Here is a 24,150-nt window from a genome sequence, read left to right as displayed (position 1 = left end):
CAACAATAAATGCCAACGGGAAACTACTTTCTCCACTTTTCATAGTATTAAAGGAGGCAAAAGGTGAATTTGGACCGAGAGTAACGAACGAATTGTTTAAGCCAGATAACGTCATAGTAACAGCATCGAAATCTGGGAAACTTACTTCCGGTGCGTATTATCGTTAAGGGTGCATCAACTTTTTCCAAAATATAGTTATAAATATATAATTTGTTATATGTTTACAGATCATTTTAAAATTTGGATGGAAAAAGTTTTTTTTCCGAATGTTGGAAGTGACAATGTATTACTGATTGATTCCTGGAGTGGACACTGCCCCAAAGTTGTACGTGAAGCCACCCCTCATGATAAAAAAATCATCACAATGATTATCCCAAAAGGTACAACTGGAAAAATTCAACCGCTTGATGTATTTGGATTCAGGATATGGAAAAATTTTGTACGACATTTTTCAGATAGTGTTCTATTAGTGGATGCTGATATAAATTTACATTTGAGGAATAATATAATCAAACTGCAATCTTTGGCCCACAATCAATTGTCATCTCCACGCTATATCAATCTTTTCAAATATTCATGGTTTAAAAGTAATTATATTACGGAAAAACCGGAATATTTCGAAAATCCTGTTGATTTTGGGTTCGGTCAATCAAAAACACACTGTGAAATACCTGGTTGCAATAATATAGCGATTATAAAATGTGCATGGTGCAAAAAATCTTTGTGTTTGAAACATTTTTTTGATGAATATCATTATTGTACAACGTATGAGCCATAATTGCTGGAAATGATAGGTTTTATTATATTTTATTTCGATATATGTACTTATCTAATAAAATCCGATTCTATACTATGAGACGGTTAATGAATTGTTAATGTGTATTGAAGTTTCATTTAAAAAATGTTCGTTAGTAAACAAGATCAACAGCATAGACTTATTCAGACTTCAAAGTTGAATCGTAGTAAATATCAAATGGCTCCCCTCCTCCTTCCCTTGCCCGCCAAGATTGAGGTCAATACGATCATTATACGTTCCTAAAATTATTGAATTCGTAATTTCGATGCAGAGCAACCAAATTGAACGAAATGCAGGGAGAAATTTTGAAATAGCGAATAAAGAGGAAAATCGAGTGGGGGAGATTCACACTTTCAGAGTCTTGTATTGACTTTGATACCTCAGAAAATCTTGATTCGAAATTATTATAATATTTCGAATCAGCAAAAACATGTAAAACAGAAATAAGCCACATACAGTACGAAAATTCAAAAAAGGGGTAGTTTACCCCCTTAAGACTGCTATTTTGCAAAAATGCAAAAACATGTGAACTTTATTTTCATGTTTTCATGGAAATAGAACCCGTTTCATTCCATCATATTCGTTCCTTTTCATTGTGGCGTGAGAAATATAAGAATGTAAGGGTGGTTAACCCCCTGTTTTTTTTTTTTTTTTTCGTGCACAGGGTGAACTTTTCATCACTTCAGATAAGAAACATTTTGGTTTTGGTTTTATCAAAATCTGTTGAGTGCTTGCTGGTGAAACTGCAAAATCACCCCCTGACATGCCTTACTTTCAAGGGTGGTTTCACCCCTTAAAACCGTTTTTCCGCCGATAAAAAAAAATACGTGTCTCTTACTTTCGAATGCTCTTTCACATACAGCAGTTTCAAGAAAATCGGAGGGGGACACCAAAGTGATGTTCCTTGTTAGTTATTGTTTCTTCATGTTCATAAATACGAAAAACTGGAATAGTTTTAGAAACTTATTTTTCTAGACACGATAACTCTTGATCTAAAAACTTTTATAGTTTCCGAATCCATTAACGTTTTGGAATAATATCTCAATAAAATTATTTGAAAATTTATCAGTATAAAAGAAGTAAAAATTTGCATGCACAATGAACATAATTATTGGGATTTCTTTCAGTCACCTTATATTTTTCAGGGTGTCGTGAGTTGCGTCTTGAATGGCTTTGAGATCGTCTAATGATTCGGACCATGAATTCGAACGATGTTGTTTGAGATTTTGAAAATTCCAACCCTCGAGATTTGTGTCAGCCGGATGTATCGTATGATATGGAGAAGTGCCGGGCTGCAATTTTTCACATTTGTAAACGTTATCTTTAGAATTTATGAATGATTTTTTAAAAAATCAGACATACGACAAAAAAGTGTCTGTAGCTTGGACTGGATCCATCTATTTCTATATTTTGATGCGTTGAACCCGGATCCGCAGTCGAATCGACCAATATACCTCCAAAATTTTAGGTAAATTCCAAAAAATCGCAAAAATGGCAAAAACTTGAAGTTATGAACATAAAGATGACTTTAAAGACCTAAATCGAGTATGTTTTGTGCTGAATTTGAATCTCGGGTCAGTTTTTATATATATATTCAGTCATTATATATATTCGGAAATGAAAGTAGACTGAGAAAGCCAAATTTTCCATATTATGTGTGGGGGCTTGGTAAAGTTTAACTTCATTTTTTCGATCAAGATACCCTATGCTTATTTTCCGCCATCTTGAAAGAAGGATTAATTTTTTTTGCAATAACTCGGATGATCTTCAGTGAGATACGAAAGCTATGATGAGATACGTGTTGCTTTTATTACGCTCTGCAATCATGTATAGTAGTACGAGAGCCCACGACCAAAATTTCGGTCTTATAGCAATACGACCAAAACCGCATCAAATCGATAGCCACGATTGTCCTGAACTCAAAAATACCCATATCAGAAATTTTCCGCGTAGCGTTTGATCTGACCGAATTTTCAAAAATGTCAAAAAATTTAGCCGACATGTTTTATAGCAATATGTCTGATTATTGGAAGGTAGTTGAATGATAGGAACATATTTTTCAGAAGTTAATAGTGTCGCCCGAACCCGGAGAATCACTTAAAAAAATTAGAAATGAGACTAAAAAAAAAAACCCATAGCAATACGTCTGAAAATCTTGTTTATAAGAAAAAGTGCGTTAGTTGACGCTAACAAAATATTTTTCAGAAGAAAATCTTGTCGCATTACATTTCGAGAACGTTTTAAAAATGTCAAAAAAATGTACTGACTTGTTTTATAGCAATATTTATGAAAACTGTTTGACATGATAAAATAAGTTGTGCAGATGTAGAAAAAATGAATTTCAGAAAAATATAGTGTCGCACCTTCTCTATCAGAAAAGTTTTCGATACTCCGTTTTATCGTATTTACCCGAATCCGTAGAACCGAACTGAAGAGAGTTAAATAATTAGTTCAAAAGGGAACTTGGATGGAATTGCCAAAAAAAAAGCTGTTCCCGCCATAGGAGCGTATCAAACGCCGAGGCGATTGCTAGGTTACTCCGAAACGTTTTTTTCGTTTTTTAGGGTATAGACGACATCGAAAATTTCTGAAAACATTTTTTCAGTAATTCCGACAGCCATACGAAAAGTTTAAAAAAAAAAATTATACGGGTTGCTATAAAACATGTCGGCTAATTTTTTTGACATTTTCAAAAATGCGCTCCGGCTATACGCTACGCGAAAAATTTCTGAAAACGAACTTTTTTGTCATGAAATGACAATACCTAAGTATGTTATGTAAATCAGACGTATTGCTATAACGCCGACTGCTTATTTTTTTTTGACACAGCAGAAATGGCCTCCCACGCAGTTGCTACACTTTTGACCGTTACTACCCACCTAGTCGGGTTCTAAATCATATAATCTAACGATTTTATATAGTTTTAGCCGTATTGCTATGAGACACGATTTTGGTTGTGGGCTCTCGTACTATAGTTTTCACCTACTGTTCATCGTTTTTGAGACTTTGAACCAGAAAGTAAAAAATGTAGATAGTGGAACTTGTTTTTTGCTGTTTTCTTTTTTCACTAAAATTGAAAAAATCCAGTTGTTGGTGCCACCTCTGAACATTATTTAGAAAGTCTAATTTTTGAGAGAACCATTTTATCATGAAGTGTTAACATAATCACTTGCGACTCGAAAAATATAAAATCGATATATTTCTCATCACCCTACGATATGGGCAGATCCATTGCTTTTCGACCGCAGCTTGCGCGCTTGGATCAGCGATTTGGCTGCCGATTTTTTCCTAAAAAGTAGGTTATAAAACAAGACGATCCCCCATATTTGAAGTTCATTCATGAAATTTTGACCGCTATTTCAACTTCATACAAAATTAGAGTAAATTCATTACGTGCAATTAAAAAAGTCATTGATATTATCATAAACGTGAAAAAAATACGGAAAGCTGGAACATTTTAAAAATCCACAGCTCAGTAACCAGCTAAAACCCATTCTGAAAATTTTCAGTGTTGTTTGGGTATAGGATGAGTATAAAACATTCCCTGAAAATTTCAAGCTATTCCATTAAGGTTGAAAAAATTTCCAGCTGTTTGAAAACAGCGGATGTTCAAAAATCAAGTAACTTTGAGAGGTTGTGTATTAAAAAGAACGAGGAAATGTATAAATATTCGTGTATACAGTTATATATCTCGATGAAAAATTAGAGCTGTATCAAAGTCGTCTACGTGGAAAATTATCGCTACGGCCGCATTTAAAAAACGCGGGAAATTTTGTAAAAATAGTAATTTAAACAAAGAGTACTAATTCAACCGGATTTTCGTTTGGAGGGGTGGGGCTCAAAAGTTCGAAGGCCTAAAATAGCGAACAAGGATTCTGTATATATATATACGCATATCGAGAGACTCGGTAGAGTCTCGGGACAAATACAGTGACAACAGCCCTGTCGTCTGCTGGCCCGAGCTCGCCGAGACTATCTTTTCTCTGAATAAAACGATTCGCGATGGTGGGGGTAAAATTGGCATGCCATTTTGTTCAATTACGAAACTCCTGAGTCATCTGAGGCTTTGAAAATTGAACTGAAGATTAATTAATAAATTCTCTTTCGATTCCACCCACAATCAGCATGATCGGTGGCGTAATTGCTGAGAAAAAACTTTGCACGGGCTCAAGATTATGCAAAAGATACCAACATATTCTAGAATTGATGTGTCTGTATTTACAACACAATCAAAGGCACTTTGATGCTCTCGAGCTTCTGATTGGTTGAATCTGACGACATCCATTTACAGATGTTATGATTGGTTGTTGAAATTGGTTGTTGATGATTGGAAATCTGACGACAACTTCAGAACGTAGTATGTCAGTACAGCAGACATTTAAATAAAAAGACGTAGCACGGTAAGGCCTGCTACACACGGTCAATAATATTGCGCAATATAGGTGATTGCACAATATTATTGAACATGTAGATATAGTATTGAAACATTGCGCAATCATTGAACAAAAGTTTGAGCTATCTTAAATTTATAGCGCACTACACACCATATAAACTTATTATGCAATATTACTGTGCAATATTATTGACCGTGTGTAGCGGGCCTAACAGCAGACATAATTTCGATCGAAAGGCGAGTGTCAGTGTACAACTAGCTGTGATTGTAAAAAAAAGTACAGTTAATAACTAAGTGAATAAAAGAAAAAAACAGACGTTTCTCAGAAATTACAGTTGTTTTGTGCAAGAATCGTAATATATACGAAGATAGCACATTTGAGAGATTTCACTTCATGTTGACGTTTCAGGTTATGATCCCCAGAGTGCTGTTGCGTGCGGAGTATAAAAAAATAATAATGGGCACGTCTACGGTTTCCGGAGCGCCAAGATTTACCGGTTGATTCTGAATATTTGGGCTAAAATAAGAAGATTTTCAAGAATGAAAAATTTGCCGTTTCGGTCTCCTTAAGGAGTTATGTGCACTTTTAGTTATAATAAATAATACTCGAAATTTGACGAAAAATTTTTTTCCTGACGTGGATCCTTGTTTTATCAAAAAAAATGAAAACTGAATTAGGAGCATTTCAAGTGGGGAACGTAACATTTCGGGGATACGAGATGATTTTTATAAATTTCTCCTTCATAAGTTGAGATTTAGAAATTATTTCGCGGAATACCGGACGTGATTTAGGCAGTATTACGATATCTATGCCCGCAAGTTGACAATGTAGCCTTTATATTTTGACCAAAATAATATTTTTTTCAAGAGTGCCAAAATTTGAAATACGATCTTTAAGAGGGTGAAACGGGGGTTTGAACGAAATAAAGCATTATTATAATATTCGTGATCTCCTATTCTAACTATGCAGTCAACATATTTGACTAAAAACAAAGTAATTATGCAAAAGTAGGGCTCCACCTATAATGGAGTGAATTTAAAAAAATTTTTTTTTATCAATGGGCAACATGTTAACAAGCAACGTTAAGGTGACGGAGGTTGAAATTTAATAATGAAAATTTATTTATTAGTTCAAAGAGGATATTTCAAAAGGATATTTGAAGAACAAATTCGTTCTTCAAAGTTCACCAAAAAAACTGTCACTTTTCGTAACGCTTTCTTTTTCCTCACTTTCAATTATTTTTTTAAAAACGAATTGTTCCTTTTATCATTGCTTTTTACAATGTGAACATATCATAATTCGAATACGTCATCTCTTTCATGTTTTGTCCACACAGAATTATGGATCTGTAACGTTTTTGGATGTGTGTGCATAACCGTTGGGTGGGTCCACGACATCTTTGGTTGTACGTGGAAGAACTCAATACTTTTTCTTTCTCTGATTAAACTTTGGTGGTTACATGCAGAATTTAAAAATGCTGTGTATCGACATGAGTGCATTCCCTATGCATCTCTGGGTATGATAATATAAATAAAAAAACAGTGCTTCAAAATTTCATTGGAAGCCCATTTTTTAATGAAATAAAAATTTATAACTTTATCATACAATATATACAGGGTGTCCCATTTTAATCTTACACCTGACTTTTCTCGGAAAATATTGCTCGGATCAAATATTGTGTGGAACAAAACTTTTAGGGGTTGAAGGAGGACGTATGATAAAAATTGGTTTGTGGATCCAAAATTCAAAATGGCGGCGTTAGAATGGCCGACATATTTTTTTCGAATGGAAACATAACTTTTTTTCATCACCAAAAAATTTTTCAGCGCAAAACCAAAAACTTTTGTTGAAAAATTTTTTTGATTAAGTTCATATTTTTCAAGTAAGAACATTATTTTCAACTATTTTAGAGGTATCCAGGATGTACCGCGAAGAGATCTTTAACGTACCAAGTGCAAGTGCGTTTGCGTGTAAGGAGCATATCAACGATTTCGTTGGGACTGAAATCAGCCATTGTTGCTAATTTTCAGAATTTTCCTCTAATTTAAGAACTTTTAAAAATTTCGAGAATCAAGAATTTTTCTCTGATTGCAGAACCTTTACAAATTTTCGATTTCGTCTCTTGCTAATGGCTGCGGAGTCAGAAGATAAACGTTTCAATCAATTTTTCATCCGTGGGCGATCACAATGACTTCTAAAATAAAAAATTCTTCTCTGATTTAAAACTCTAAAGTAAGAGAACTACGCAAAGTCAGACTACGTCAGTACTACCAATGATGTTTTCTTTAATCTCTTACAAAGTGAATTTACCTTTAATCGTAAGCGAGGCTTACGCTTAAAGATAAGTACACGCAAGCGAGGCTTACGCTTAAAGATAAGTTCACGTAAGCGAGACTTACGCCTACTTTTGAGTTGTAAATCAGAGAAGAATTTTTTATTTTAGAAGTCATTGTGATCGCCCACGGATGAAAAATTAATTGAAACGTTTATCTTCTGACTCCGCAGCCATTAGCAAGAGACGAAATCTAAAATTTGTAAAGGTTCTGAAATCAGAGGAAAATTCTTGATTCTCGAAATTTTTAAAAGTTCTTAAATTAGAGGAAAATTCTGAAAATTAGCAACAATGGCTGATTTCAGTCCCAACGAAATCGTTGATATCCTCCTTATTTTAGGGAGGTGTCGGGGCAATTACTTCCGAGCTGAAAATTTGTATCGACGTGAATATCCTGATCGTCGTCACCCATCACGGCAGACAATCCGAACCCTTGAGCAGCGAGCGAGGACAGGTCGGATGATCCGCCACCGTCGACATTTCCCAAACGTCAATAATTTTGGTGGATTGCATGAAGCCCGAAACATGGCTATTTTAGCCATGATAGCAATTGATCCTCATTTGAGTGCCAAAGTGATCTCGGAACGACTGGGGTTTCCCAAATCGACAGTGCACCGTGTATTGAGAGGTGCGAAACTTCACCCGTACCGACTACAATTCCACCAAGACACTCCTAATCCAGATCCGTTGCGAAGGGTGGCGTTTTGTCGGTGGGCGTTGAGACAAATCGAGCGATCCAGGGACTTTTTTCGATACGTTATGTTCAGTGATGAATCCACTTTCAACAACCGTGGTCAAGTGAACCGATGGAACTTTCGGTATTGGTCTGATCAGAATCCACATTGGTTGAGACAGATCGATCACCAGCATCGATGGAGTTTGAACGTATGGTGTGGTATTGTGAACGGGCAATTAATAGGTCCCCATTTTTTCGAAGGCAATGTGAACTCTGTCCGTTACCTTGATTTTCTACAAAATGAACTGCCTCTTTTGCTAGAAGATCTGGATTTGGAAACACGTCAACAGATGTGGTTTCAGCAAGACGGTACACCCGCTCACTGGGCTCATGTTGTTCGAAATCATCTGGATACAACATTTGGTCAACGGTGGATTGGTCGAGACGGTCCTGTAAATTGGCCTCCAAGGTCACCAGATCTTACGTCTCCTGATTTCTTTTTGTGGGGGTACTTAAAAGACCGTCAAGCTCCAACAACACGAGAGAACATGAAGGAGCGGATAAGAGCTGCCTGCCGTGCGATCCCGAGAGATGTTCTCGTACGCACAGTTGATGGTTTTGAGAGAAGAGTTCAAGCATGTTTAAACATGAATGGAGGGATCTTTGAACATCTCTAGGGAGGGATCAGAGTACACTCACAAGGAGGGTTTGGAGTCCGAAAATACTGCGGTAGTGACGAACCGCAGAGATCTAATCCTTGTGAGCTCGTACCTATGGGCATAAAGGCATTGCATGCCCCTCTTTTTAAAAAAAGTTGAAAAATGAAATGAAAATAAAAAACACACACACATGCACCTCCACGTATGCACGCATATGCAGACGCACACGCAAACGCACTTGCACTTGGTACGTTAAAGATCTATTCGCGGTGCATCCTGGATACCTTTAAAATAGTTGAAGATGATGTTCTCACTTAAAAAATATGAACTTAACCAAAAATTTTTCCAACAAAAGTTGTTGGTTTTGCGCTGAAAAATTTTTTGGTGATGAAAAAAAGTTGTTTCCATTCGAAAAAAACATGTCGGCCATTCTAACGCCGCCATTTTGAATTTTGGATCCACAAATCAATTTTTATCAAACGTCCCCCTTCAACCCCTAAAAGTTTTGTTCCACACAATATTTGATCCGAGCAATATTTTCCGAGAAAAGTCAGGTGTAAGATGCAAATGGGACACCCTGTATATCTAAACATTGCCAATGCTGTTAGACTTGGTGAGCATTAGCTGTTATTTTCTCTCACTCTTTTTCTGTCACATTTTCAGGAAAATCAACGAAAACATTTGGTTTCTCAAAAAGCTTTTATGTCTTTTTTATTCTCAATAATTTCTTAAAAAAATTGAAAACACAGTTTATAAATAAGGGGGAAAAATTTCATGATGGTCATAAACCTTACGAAAAAAGATTTTAAATTCACAAAATTGTGGAATTATTCGAAAACATTGAAATATAAAGGGAATCATTTCAAATATTCGAAGAATATTAAACCGTTATAAATTGCATAAAACTTAACGAAAACACCGGCACACAAAAAAAAAGTTGTCTGTACTTTTGACGGGACACATATATTCCCATGTATTTTGACCCGCTGAATCCGAATCTGAGGTCTGTTTGACCCCTACACCCTAGAATTTTGAGAAAACTTTAAAAAATCGAAAAAAATCAACAAAATCGGCGGTTTTGATGATTTAACAATTTTTTGTTAAATCATCAAGCCTAAATCATCAGACCTAAACTAAGCATGATTTTTATGTATTTCGATCCGCTAAATACTTATCCGAAGTTTATTCAGACCCTTAGCCATTTGAAGTCTAAGTAAATTCCAAAAAACTCCTAAAAATTGCGAAAAAAGCTAAAAATTCCCAGTATTGTGATTGAAAAAACTTCATTGAGCTAAATAAATAATTATTTTCTTGTATGTTGGTCTACCGCATATAAATCTCGAATTTCCATGGCTCAGACATTTCCAAAACTTTAAATAAATGGCAAAAAACCAATAAAAATTGAAAAAAATCGAATTTGGTATTATAAAAATCCATTTGTAATTCAAAATAAATTTAAAAAATCATACTATACGATCTGTGTTATATAAATGAAGAAGATTTTGGCCTAAAACTTAAAAAAAAATCAATTTTTTAAAATAATCTTATCAATAACGTTTGATTTAGAATTTTTATTTATTCTCCGCTTATCAAGAGACTCGGTAGAGTCTCGGAACAAGTACATTGACAGCCCTGTCGTCTGCTGGCCTGAGGCTCTCGCCGAGACTATCTTTTCTCTGAATAAAACGATTAGCGGTGGTGGGGGTAAAACTGGCATGTCATTTATAGAATTGCGGAGCTCAAGAGATATTTTGTTAAGCGAAAATTAGTTTGGAGACTAATTTTCAAAATATCTCACTCTTTTATCTTCGAATGTCCTGCACAAAGGGTTCCCTTTGCGTTTTCTTACTCCTCCAGGTATATCTCTCTTCAGTGTCCAACAATGATCTGTCATCATATTGACGTCCCACTTTCCTTGGTAATGTTTTTCCATTACACTGATGTCTTGATGGAATCTTTCACCTTGCTGAACGAATTTGAATCCTGGTTCTCACATTGTTACGCGAGAACCTCTAATTGATCCATCCAAGTACTTGTTACCACCACTTCATATCAAGCTTGGCCTTTCGAAGCAATTTGTGAAAGCTTTGGATAAAGATGGCAACTGTTTTAAGTACTTGGGCGAAAAATTTCCAGCGTTAAGTGATGCTAAGTTGAAAGAAGGAATTTTTTATAGAACCCAAATTCGGACATTATTCCAGGACGATGATCTTGAATATGAGATGAATGAGATTGAGAGAGCACCCCAGGGAAGTTTCAAAAAAGTATCACAGAACTTTTTAGGGAATACGAAAAGTGAAAATTACGTAAATTTAGTTGACGAGTTGTTATTCAACTATGACACTTTGGGTTGCTTAATGAATTCGAAATTGCACTATTTACATTTTCACCTTTCATACTTTTCTGAAAATCTTGGTGATTATAGTGAAGAGCAAGGTGAAAGATTCCATGGAGACATCAGTGTAATGGAAAAACGTTACCAAGGAAAGTGGGACGGAAGTGATGGCAGATCATTGTTGGACACTGAAGAGAAATGTACCTGGAGGAGTAAGAAAACGAAAAAGAAACCCTTTGTACAGGACATTCGAAGATAAAAGAGATATAAGCGGAGAATAAATAAAAATTCTAAATCAAACGTTATTGATACGATTATTTAAAGAAATTGATTTTTTTTTAAGTTTTAGGCCAAAATCTTCTTCATTTAACACAGATCGTATAGTATGATTTTTTAAATTTATTTTGAATTACAAATTGATTTTTATAGTACCAAATTCGATTTTTTTCAATTTTTACTGGTTTTTTGCCATTTATTTAAAGTTTTGGATATGTCCGAGCCATGGAAATTCGAGATTTATATGCGGTAGACCAACATATATGAAAATAATTAGTTATTTAGCTCAATGAAGTTTTTTCAATCACAATACTGGGAATTTTTAGCTTTTTTCGCAATTTTTAGGAGTTTTTTGGAATTTACTTAGACTTCAAATGGCTAAGGGTCTGAATAAACTTCGGATAAATTTTTAGCGGATCGAAATACATGAAAATCATGCTTAGTTTAGGTCGAAAAAAATTGTTAAATCATCAAAATGCCGATTTTGTTGATTTTTTTCGGTTTTTTAAAGTTTTCTCAAAATTCTAGGGTGTAGGGGTCAAACGGACCTCAGATTCGGATTCAGTGGGTCAAAATACATGGGAATATATGTGTCCCGTCAAAAGTACAGACAACTTTTTTTTTTGTGTGCCGGTGAAATCATCTAAGACATTTTTTTTAAACATCACAAAAAAATTCAAAAATTTTCAAAAACCTCATTGAAAAACATTTTGTATCGTTTAGAATTACCACAAGAAAAAAATTTCGTATCAAACTATAAAAATTCCCTCTGGGGAAAAAACTATTCGGCCAAGTATATTGATGATCGCCCATTTTCGGATTAAACCTCGAAAAATGTAAACAAAAATTCTCACACCTCGTAATTAAAATGATTTCAAACCCTGAGAAAATATCAAATATATTACTATCCTTCAGCATTAGTGGATAATATTGTCTTCTAGTGTACCGATCATTCCGTATTTTCAACGTTAATGAGAGTTTTCAATCAAATTTCTAACATTGGACACACAAAATAAACATCCGTGGTTTAAATTATGGACCATAATTATTTGTCATTATACGGCTTCCAATTTATTATTTAAAGAGAATGAGATCAACATTACGAAAATTTAATTTCAACATATATAACAGAGTAATCCTCGATAGATCAACCAATGTTTCAATTTCGCATTTCACACTCCGTTGATTTTTGTTCTTGAGATAATCAATAGCAAGTTAAATGAGATAAAAAAGAATATTGTACTATTAGAACTTTATGGAAAATGTTGAAATTTTTACCTACTATGAGACAATTTTTTTCTGAATTTTCCAAAACAAATTGGTTAGGAGGTACAAGCATATATCGATGATGTGACGAGTACTTTTGTCTCGCATGTGAACATTTTTTAAAAAATTGCTCAATCGAATTTTCAATTTTCTGATAGCAGAGTATATAGTTCTTATTTTTATTTTTCGAAATTAGCGTGATTGTAGTTAGTTCAGCTTGATTTAATCCACAAAACAAGATTTGAGAACTTTTGAGAAAAAGGCGTTATATAAAATCTCGAAAATTCCCTTGGAGAAAAAAAGGTTGGGACAAGTACATAGATAGTCCCTAGTTTCATAATCATATCATGAAAAATTAAAAACAAAATTCAAAAAAAAAATTATGAAACCACCTGCAAATGATATCAACACAACAATTCGATAAAAAATCACAAATCATGAAAAAGCATTATATTTAAAAAAATACAAAGTTGGAAGACATTTTTTAAAGTGTCAAAAAAATCAAATGAAACGCGAGAATAAAAAATCGAAAAATCACGCATGAAATCATTTTGGAAACCGATGACTCATTCTTCTTATCTTATTCTAACAACTAAATCAATTAGAAAAAAATCCATCTAAGTTACGTGCAGTATTAAAATTTAGGATATCAATTCGAGGTCAAATATTCAATGGCAATTCGGAATATTCATTTCCACGGGACCCATCAGGAACTTGAGAAAATTCTAATGAATCAAAAAAGTTACCATTTCAGTTACGTCCAGCACTAAAATTTATGATATCACATAGAAAACAAGTGTTTTATCAGTGATTCCGAGTTTTAACGTTACGAAATTGTTCTAAGAAGTGTTTAAATCCAAAAAAATCACATCGAGTGTATAGTAATTTGTTATTCTATAGTAGCACAGACTTGGAAGAAAAAATCGATCCTTCTCAGACTTTTAGGATCCCCTGGTATTATTAACAATATTCGACAACGTTTTTGGATCGATACAAATTATGCTTAAATATGAGTTAAAAGTACTTGTCCGGCCCATCACTTTCCATTAAAATTGTTTATTCAAATAAAAATCAGGGATTTTCGAGAACTGATGGAGCACAAATATTCATGCAGAGGGAATTTAGAGACTTATCTTCAAGTAATTTTCCCTTAATTGCACTAATTTAATAAGAATGGAAACGAATTGCTATATACAAGGGATGTTTATGTGCATCGATAAATAAAAAACATTTTGCCCATTAAATATGTTCAAGCTTCCAAAATAACTCCCCAGTTTGTATTCCAATGACGGCAATTTTTATGTCTCACTTCTTCCAGCGAACGAATTTCATTCGGCATAACTAACCTATACTATTATTAAGAACATTAAACTAATACTAAATCGCATTTCAATAAATTTTTTGCCTGATTCTGCCATTCAATTTCATTTTTTTATAATTGATTTTTATTTGTATTAATAGTGATGGGCCGGACAAGTACTTTTAATTCATATTTAAACATAATTTGTATCGATCCAATCGACGTCGAATGTTGTGAATAATATCAGAAGCTCCTGAAAGCCTGAAGAGAATCGATTTTCTTATAAGTCTTTGCCACCATAGAGTAAGAAATGGCTAGCTTGCATGTGATTTTTTTGGATTCAAAAGCTTCTAAGAATAATTCCATAATGTTGAAATTTGGAGTTACTCATAAATTACTTGTCCTTCGATTGATATCATAAATTTTAATGCTGCACGTAACTCAAATGGTGACTGTTTTCAATTGATTAGAAAATACTTGGCCTCGAATTGATATAATAAATTTTAATGCTGCACGTAAATTAGATGGAAGTTTTTTTTAAATTGATTTAGCTGTTCGAATAAAATAAGAAGAATGAGGCATCGGTTTCCAAAATTATTTCAAGTTGATGTTTCGGTTTTTTATGTTTTACTTGTTATTTAATTGTTTTAACACTTTAAAAAATAGATACAGATTAGTTTTTTTTTTATATAATGTTTTTTCAAGATTTGTGAAATTTTTTTCGAATTGTTCTGTATTTTTTTTTATAAAGTAATTTTTTTTACAATTAAAAAAAAAAATTTCATATTTTTTTTATGTACAACATTTTTAGGGTAGGAGTTCTGAAAATTTTTTCTGTGTAGCAATATGCTTGTAAAGTAATTTCTGAAAATTTCAAAATGTTCCAAACGTATTGAGGCCCACAGTAAAATCGTGATCACAAACGCAGAACAATTCCATATATTATAAACGGAAAACTTTAACCCCCGTGGTCGAGGACTAAGCATTGTTTTAAAAATCTGAAAAAATTACAGCATTATTTTTTATGTATTTCGAACCGATTTAGGGGGCGGAAAGGGTAAAATAAATTTTGATCCCAAATAACGACCACCCTAGTGTGTATAAAAATACCTAAAACAACTTGCTTGTATAATAAATAGTACATTGTGTATCAAGGAGGCAAAGTGGATCTTTTAACATCGTGCGAGGCGTTAAAAGAGCCTGCCTCTGAGATGCACACGATACTTTATATAACCAAACCACGTTTCCGAGCTTTTTCGAGCGTACCGGCAGTACGGAAAGTAGGTGTTTTACCGACTGTTGAAGTGGATTAGTGGTGGGGAGTGCGAAAAAAAAGTGGGGTTGCAAACTCATCTTGCAATAAGGCTCAAAAATTTTCTTTTTTAATCCAGAATTTTGTGAATTTTTTAGAAAAAAATAGAAAGTGTCGCATTGAACGAAAAACCAATTTTTTGACTAAAAATATTTAAAAATAACCGAAAAAGCATTTAAAAAAATTAATTTTCTATTTTTTAATTTTTATTTAAAGAGAGGGTTGAAAATAAAAAAAAAATGACCCGTATTAAGTGACATTAATAATTATAGTCAGAGATATACATTTTTTAAGCAAAAGTCGATGACTCCGGAATGGGTGGAGATAACGATCTAAAAGTTTAGCTGAAGACTTCTTTAAACATGTATAAAAACATATTAAAAAATCAAACAAATCGAACCGGGCTACCGTCATAACGTCGTTGAATTGACATGGAATGTCCTATATACTGTGACGTGACATTTTTGCCCCGCCACTCGTACGAATCGTGTCGACCAGTGGACCGGGTTTATGGCCCATTTTGACGCCCCCTCGACTCGTCGGGTGTTCGTCGGAACGAGACTCATCGTCACGTAATTATAAGTTTAATTTTAAGATTCGCGTATAGTACCTTCCTAGCGACAAATTGCTAAGTCTAATAACCGTTACCTTTTACCTCCGTGTGCAAGGAGGAAAGAGAATTTTGATTGGCTAATTTTGAGTTTTGATGAAGTTTCCTTTTGACTATTTTGTTTGTTTTTGAGAGATTTGGCGTGGCCACCACCACATATGACCCCGCAACCATCATTATTTTGGCGCTGCCCTCCTACTGTCCGAGCCGATCTCACTCGCGAGAATCATTCCTCTCACGCCGTCTTCGAGTACCGAAGAACATTCTCGACCTGCGGGCGGTTGAAAGAGCACGCTGGCATAGGCCATTTATTGAACGCCACTCGTGTCTTCCCTGCCGTAGCAACTAGAGTTGCACCGCCCGCAATACCGTGAATTCGGGTGTCACAGTCTGTGTGAACCGGCGCCTCGTCAGGTGAGGTCTGGGGGAGTTTTCTGGAGGCGAGGTGCTGTTCTTGCCTGGTGGCTTATCGTTTTGGGCCTACCACGACGCCCGAGGTCGTGAGGGAGGCTTCCCTTCGGCCTTCCAGAGCTGCCCGCCGGATCCCCAAGAGGAAAGACACCCGGATCACGGTCATCTTGTCGAGAGGTGTGTTTCGAGAGAACGAGGGAGGTAAGAGCAGCGGAAGGGTAATTATTACGATATTGTGTAAAGAAGCGGGACGAGAATTATCCTCCGTACATGCTCCATTGTTTTGAGTTTCCCGTGAAAGCGCGAGCAAAGAGTCCATACTCTAGTTCGCGCCTAGCGCGTGAGCGCTGTTGTGCATGGGCCTAGTGGTGGGGAGAACACCGAATCTGGAGGACCGCTCGTACGCACTATCAGTCTTTTTCCGATCACCTCATCGGCGAGTCACCAACACCTCCCGATCATCGAGGTCCCTTTATCTTCTGGCGTGCGACGAGCTGGCTCCTCGGTAAATCCTTTTTCTTTCTCCCCGAATGATTAATGGAGTTGAGCATTTTGAGTTTTCGGAATTTAGTTCTGGTTTATTTGGCGTTTTGGGAGACATGTGTGTCGAAGTATCGAGCGAGATTGCGGCCGATACTTTCCGTGTCCCCAATTTTTGTAGTTTTCGCAGCTCAGCTCCACTAATCGATTCGATATTAATTTGGGTCCATTTAGTATTGTTTATTTGACGTAATTCTATTGCGCATTAATTAATTGAGTTTGAGGTTGTAATGTCGAATGTTGATATCGTATTTCGGGTAGCACGCGCTAGAATATTCTACGCAGCTACATTTCTCTCTCTCTTCCTGCACGCGCTAAAGCTCTAGCGAGCGCGTACGTTCGCGCGATGTTTACACTGTATCTCTCTCGTACTTATTGTCGCGCGTAGTCTATACGACGATTTATTCTGTCTGTTGTATTGCATATTTTTCAGTCTTTCCTTTTGCGTTCATATTTATTTCGGTTTCTCTATTTCGTGACGATTACATTATCTTCTGTTGCCTCTTGCGAATTACATTATAGCGTATTCTTTCGTTACCTATGCTATTTCTCGAATATTATCTCGATGTTATCTTCCACCATTTATTTTATTTTCTAACGCCGCTACCTTCGTATTACTGATACTGATCGTTTGGAAATTCGCGGGATTTCGGCATTACCTTGCGCTTGGCCGAAATTCGCTTCACTATTACCTTCGATTACCTTTCGTCACGTATCTTCGAGTTTTCTTGTGATCGAGAACTCATGTAGGAAATTACCTGGTGTCAATTATCTTTTACCTGAATTTACCTAAGACACCGGTTGTTCTGGCGTTGGTTACCTTTTACCTGTTACCTAAGGCATCTGCTCATCAGATTGCTTATTACCTTTTACCTATAATGCCAGAGCATCGGTCGTCGATTACCTATGACACCCGCGAAATTGCGATGCGATTACCTATTACCTTAATTACCTGACGAATTCGAGTAAGCCGCATGCGGAAACCGCGTTATCATCCGATACGTATTGGCCATGCGATTCCAGCGAGTCGTAAATTCAATTTCCTTTCCAACTCTTATTTTATATATAATCCAATCTCGCAATTATTTATCTTTCCCTGTACTATTGTTTATTTGACGAACGTGTGAATAATTTGTTAATAATAGGCGAATATCTTTCTGAACTCTAGATTTTGTTGTTGGCTGTTTCTTTTTGTGTTTCGTAACTGTTACTTGGCCCCAAGGATCCCCCCTCTACCTTTACTATCTCAGATGAGCTGAGTAGTCGGACCGTCCTCGGTCAGCCGTTTCTCTCGTACATTTCAAACTATCTTATTTTCGCTGTGTTACCATCCCGAGAATAGACGAAAATCAAGTCGATTGATTCGGCGGTATTTTGTACCTGGCGCCCAGTCTAATTCCGTACCCGGAAAGTTGTACGAAAAGAAGCGACTGAGCCGAGAAGGGACTAGATCGTACCTTCTTGGGAAAAATCTTATTACAATACACTCCCGTTCAAAAGTTTGGGTTCAGGCATCAAAAACACAAAACTTTTCGGTATGACTACTGATTCGGAAGCCATGCAGCTTCGGTATCGATACCGAACAGATTCGGTATGACTACCAATTCAGAATCCAGGCAGCTTCGGTATCGATACTGAAATTTTTCAGTAGGACTACGGATTCGGAACCCACGCCACTTCGGTATCTAAACCAAAAATTTTCGGTATGACTACCGATTCGGACCCACGCCGCTTCGGGTATCAATACTGAAACTTTTCGGTATGACTACCGATTCGGAACCCACGTAGCTTTGGTATAGACACAAAACAGAATCGATACGCAAAAATCAGCGCTGCTGCATGTAAAATCCGAGAAAACCAAATCATTCGAGGAAGACTCGAACACGGGACCATCAGAGTTTGAGTCTAGTGCGCGATCCACTACCCTACCAGACAACTTGTATTCAAGAAACAACGAGACTCATATATAAATTCTGAGTCACGGTTTATATATGAGTTGCATTATTCCTTGGAAATAAGATGTTTGGTGGCGGAGTGGATCGCGCATCAGACTCGAACTCCGAGGGTCCCGGGTTCGTGTCTCCCTCAGATGATATGGTTTGTTTCGACTTTTACATGCAACAACGCTGGTTTTTGCGTGGGTTCCGAATCAGGATTTATATTGATCCTGTTTGGTATTGATACGGAATCTGCATGGGTTCCGAATCGGTTGTCATACCGAAAAGATTCAGTATCGATACCGATGCTGCGTGGGTTTAAGTCGGCAGTTATACCGTGAAGTTTCGGTATTGACACCAAATAGAATCAAATTGGGATTTATATCGTTTTATTACGGTATCAATACTGTTTTCTGTCAAATCGGTATCGATACCGAAATATATCGGTTGAAAATGTATCAAATGATACGGTATCGCGATCAGCAAGGGATCGAAAAAGCTATCTTTGGCTTTGAGGACTGCATTGAGGAGTCGTGGTAGTCGCTCAATTGTTGATTATGGTTTGATCCAAACTCGCCCAAGTATCTTGAAGGTTTTGCCATATATCGCTGGCAGAAGAAGAGCAGATCGATCGAACTTACTGATCAAGCTCTTCCCAGAACAGCGTGATCTAACGGATCCAAGTTATAAAATTGTGGTGGCGAAGCCATATTAACGATTGCTCAATTTTTTTCTTTTGTCTATAAATATTCTCGACAAAGGCGGGGAGTATTATTCGGATCGTTGTCCTGTTTCATTACGAATCCGCGGCCGATGGTCCCGTCTTTGCCGCCTTTGTCGGAGGTACTTTCCGCCTCATCGAAAAAGCCAAAGGTAGCTTTTCCGAAAAGCCATGACTCCTCAAAGCAGTCCTTAAAGCCAAAGGTGGCTTTTTCGATGTAAAACAGGTATACAATAAGGTACGAGATCACACGAATAATGTTTTCTATCAGAATAATGCGGGGATCGCGATGAAATCTATCAAAAACACCTCTCTTGTTTTAAAAAAACTAATTAAAACTATTTTCCCTCTTGAAATTTTATCCCAAACCCCATAATTGTCGAGTTACTGTCAGTCGAGACCTAACCAAAAAGATCGCAAACAAAATTTTAGAAAATAAATCTAAAACAATCAGAACAAGTTTATTATAAACCGACACAACTTTTCATTCTCTTGACATCTCCTTGGAACCCCCACAGTTTTCGAAATACGCTACAATTTCTGAAACTCCTCTTTTTTAGCTAAAATTAAGATAACCGTGCAAAAAAAATCATACGATATTAAAAAAAAATGAAGCTTTTTCCATTCCTTTTAAAGCTGTCATGGAAAAAAAGTAGAGAAAAAAATGTCTACTACATTGGCAGCCCGTTTACGGAAGCCAAAACTTTATCGAAAAACGGCGCTGTTCTAAAGCGCGTGCCAGCTGAAAAAATAATTGTAAGCAAATTGAAGAGGCAGAAAAATAAAGCTCAATTTATACTCTTTAGAATGACATTTGTTCAATTTAAATCCGTCGATTTTTGACTGAGTTATCGAACTTTTAGTGTGGGTAGAAATTTTGACGCTTGAACCCAAACTTTTGAACGGGAGTGTAAATATATAGAAAACATACTCGATTTAGATCCATAAAATTATTCTTATATTCATTAGGGTGTCCGTTATTTACCAAGTTGGTTTTTTTTTGCGACGCCTCCTAGAATTTTAGTTTATGACCTAAAAAAAAATATCACCCAAAATAAACCCTTAATACTCATGGTAAACCGTGCCGTAAAGACGATACATTTCCCGTTTAAATAACATGGGATTTTACCACCTTTTACATGTAATTTTTTTTTCCCTGAACAGGTCAATATTGAGCAATGAAATAAATCATTTTTTGTAGAAAATCGGATGCTCTACAAAAAAGATCTCTTATGATTTTTCAATAAATTCACTCCTTTCAAAGTTATTCAAGGTTGAAGTTGAACTTGTAGCGAGTTTTCAATAATATAAATTGTTTATTTATTTTCATCGCTTCGCTAAGCGGAAACCCAACGGTTTTCACCATTGTAGCACACACGCGCATTAGTCCAGTCACCTTAGCATAAGTTCTATTCAAGAGACCTAAAGGTTAGCCAATTTTTTTATAGGTTGTTTGGACCTACAGGAATATAGCCCTGAGTTTTCGAACAAATCCGACTTGCACTTTCGCAATAAAAAATTATTAAAAAAAAAAAATCGATTTTTTTGAGTTGGTGCTCAGGGAACGCATCTGATCGAAAAACTTAACACATGAAAGTTGTTCGGCATAACGTCCTCTATAAAAAAGGTCTTATACAAAAATGCGCTATCATTGTTAATTAAGCAGTTAATTGCCAATAAAGACAAAAAATCACAACTTTGTTTTTGCTGCTACAATCGTTTGTTTGTAGAGTAATCGGTTTGAAATTCATACAAGATGTAGGGAATTCAATGCCCAAGAAAATGGTGCCAGATTTATTAACCTGTGAGATATAGTTTAGCAACAATTTGCGATCTTCGAAAAAACTTTGACATCTCATAGAATTTGGCGATGAAGGCCTACAGTGTAGAAAAAAATCGAGGAGCTTCGTGTCACCGTGCACAAACTTTTTGGAAAAAATAAATCGTTTTTGTTGATAATAAATAGTGTTTTTTGACGTTTTAAAAATTTTGCTTATAAACAAATAGCAATTCTGGACAAAGTTACAAAGAAATTCGGGAAAATCTTGGACCATTCGATGCGTTTTTGGAAAACGAACAATTTAAAAAAAAAAGTCGCAATATCTCTATTACAGACCGAGATATGAATATTTTTATATTTTTGCAAATATCTGTTGTTGATATTGAGATTTTTGCAAAAATCAAATTCGATAGCCTTCCGTAGGGTTCCGGCTATGAGATTCGATAAAATACTGACCTCCAACAGGGATTTTGTCATCACGGTTATCCGTGTAATCTACTCGACGGCGCGCGGCCGAGAGCGCGGTGACGGCCGCTCGCCCGGGCGCGGCAGTGGGGGTACCCCCTCGCGCTCCGCAGCGCCGCTCGAGCGACTTAGTTAACAAATTTGATAATTCCCCTTAGAATGGTCGTAGAACGATGTATTTTTTTCACATTTTTTTGTTATTTTTGTGGTTTTTTGGAATTTACTTACAATAAGGATATTTGCCAATTTAACCGCGGGTTCGGGCTGAACCCATCAAAATACATAGAGATGGATGGGTCCGGTTTAAAGTACACACAATTTTTTTGTCTGCTGGTGTATTTATAGCAGCGGTGTATGGATCTGTCATCATTATTTTGCAAGATTGTTTTCATAGCCCCATCAATACTTTGTTGAAAACAGAGGACAGGCTCGACATTCCGACTTCCAATGTTTGTTCAATTGTTGTTAAAACAATTTTTTCAGACGTTATCAGGATTATTATTATTATCAAAGATCAGTGTTTACATATCGAAGATGCTTCAATTTTTGAGATTTTATAAGAGTTCGTGGATGGAAAAATCTTGAATGTATAACTTTTTGGCTGAAAATGGCATGAGTAGGATTACTTGGACGGAGTTTCTCCGTCCAAGTAATCCGGCAAGTAGCCGGACACTCCGGCTTGGAAATAAGTAAAACGCATCAACCTTGTAGCATGCAAGAAAAACACAAGTGAGCACCTATGCAGATCGGTTACTATTGCAAAAAACAATGGCAATTTTTTTTCCACGATACAGTTGATTGGATTATTGCGAGCGATATTTTGTCGGAAAAGGTTAACATTTTCCACGAAAACCATGAAAAAATGGGGTTTCGTTCTTTTCAAAAACGTAGGTTGAAATGAGATATTTTGGAACAGATGGATACACACGCGCATGTATACACATACACACACTTATGCATATGACTGTGTATTTGGTATAGAGAAGAACTTGCAATATTCGTTGTGGAGTGCGCGCACGCACGCGTGTATCTCAAGTATCACATTCCATTATGTATTTCTAAAAACTTTAAAACCCTATAAATTATGGTTTATATGAGAAATATTAATCGTCCCCAATGAAATATCAGTCATGGTGACTAATCAAAGCAGTTCATGCTAGGAAATAGAAGTTTGCATTGATTTTCAGAAAAATAGACAAGCTGCATAATTTCCACGAAAAGGTGATTGTTCTGCCTTTTGTTAATAAATTTTCCATGTAGATTACAAAAGCCTTACCTTGGACCACCGTTTCCCAGTGAAAAGCCTCTACAACAAACATAACGATAAATTCATATGAATTACGATGTAAGTAACCCGGTGATTATTTTTAAAAAAGTGTTGTTAACAACCCGAAAATCATGAAATCCGTTCTGTATTTTAGTCGGAAACAATTAAAAATAAAATGTTGAACCGATATACTCGAATTTTATGAGATTAAACTTTATCAGATCTTTTTGTTGCCATCAAAAATTTAAAGAATGCATTCGACCTTTTAAACAGCGGTAGTTGATAAAAACTTGCACAATCTTAATACAATACGATAATAGAAAACATAAGGAGCCTAAAAACCAATAGCTTCAATAAGTTCTCATTTATTCACTTATACTTTCCAACTATCTAAACAACCAATAAGATTGAAAAAAAGAAAGAATTAAACCAAAAACAAACTGATGAGTGGGAAACTGATGAGTGTTAAAAACTTCATGAAATTACGAAAACCTAACTACACCCACATTAATACAGATTTTACCGAGAAACACTTCAAACGACAATTATAATATGGACACGTATTTTCTTTTATCGGCCCATAAACGGTTCAAAGGGGTGAAAACAGCCGACGAAGATGGGCACTTCACGGGGTGGTTTCACAGTTTCACATAGAAGCGCTTGATGTATCCGAATGAAATCAACACTAAAATATTTCCATTGATGAATCATCAAAAATGCACTCCAGGCTTTCTATGAGGAAGGGTGTTTAAGAGGTGAATCTTATTTCGAAACTTCTAATTCGAAAATCTAGAGTCGTGGCAGCGTTTTTTTTTTTGGATTTGAACGCTTCTTAGAACAATTTTATATTGTGAAAAATTGTCTATTATATACTAATAAAATAATTGTCCTTCGATTGATGTCATAAATTTTAGTGCTGCACATAATTCAGATGGTAATTTTTTTGATTCACTAGAACTTTCTCAAGTTCCGGATGCTTCCCGTAGGAATGAATTTCTCACGTTCTATTTGATTTTTTTTTCCTTTATAATATAATAACAGAATTGAATTTTTTTAAATATCATGTTTTTTCA

General features: G+C 35.8%; 1 protein-coding gene across 7 annotated transcripts in view; it reads right to left on the bottom strand.

Moving 5' to 3' along the window:
- Positions 1-24,150, bottom strand: part of Wdr59 (WD repeat domain 59) — a 210,555-nt gene that overhangs the window by 29,494 nt on the left and 156,911 nt on the right. For 2 of the 7 annotated variants that reach the window (XR_006262124.1, XM_043429566.1), the window contains one exon: positions 23,087-23,116. The exons of 2 other annotated variants lie outside the window; for them this stretch is intronic. Coding sequence is in view for 3 of the 5 variants with exons in the window: in XM_043429566.1 (XP_043285501.1) it covers positions 23,087-23,116 (30 nt within the window). In the remaining 2 variants the exon portion in view is untranslated. Of the gene's footprint in view, positions 1-1,927; positions 2,089-23,086; positions 23,117-24,150 lie in introns of those variants that run through there. 3 more of the 7 variants (XM_043429564.1, XR_006262125.1, XM_043429565.1) reach the window with 3 other exon arrangements.

The sequence above is a fragment of the Venturia canescens genome, chromosome 9, assembly GCF_019457755.1.
Source record: "Venturia canescens isolate UGA chromosome 9, ASM1945775v1, whole genome shotgun sequence".
NCBI lineage: Eukaryota > Metazoa > Arthropoda > Insecta > Hymenoptera > Ichneumonidae > Venturia > Venturia canescens.
Note: the sequence above shows the minus strand (reverse complement) of the source record. Positions and strands in the feature narration are given on the sequence as shown.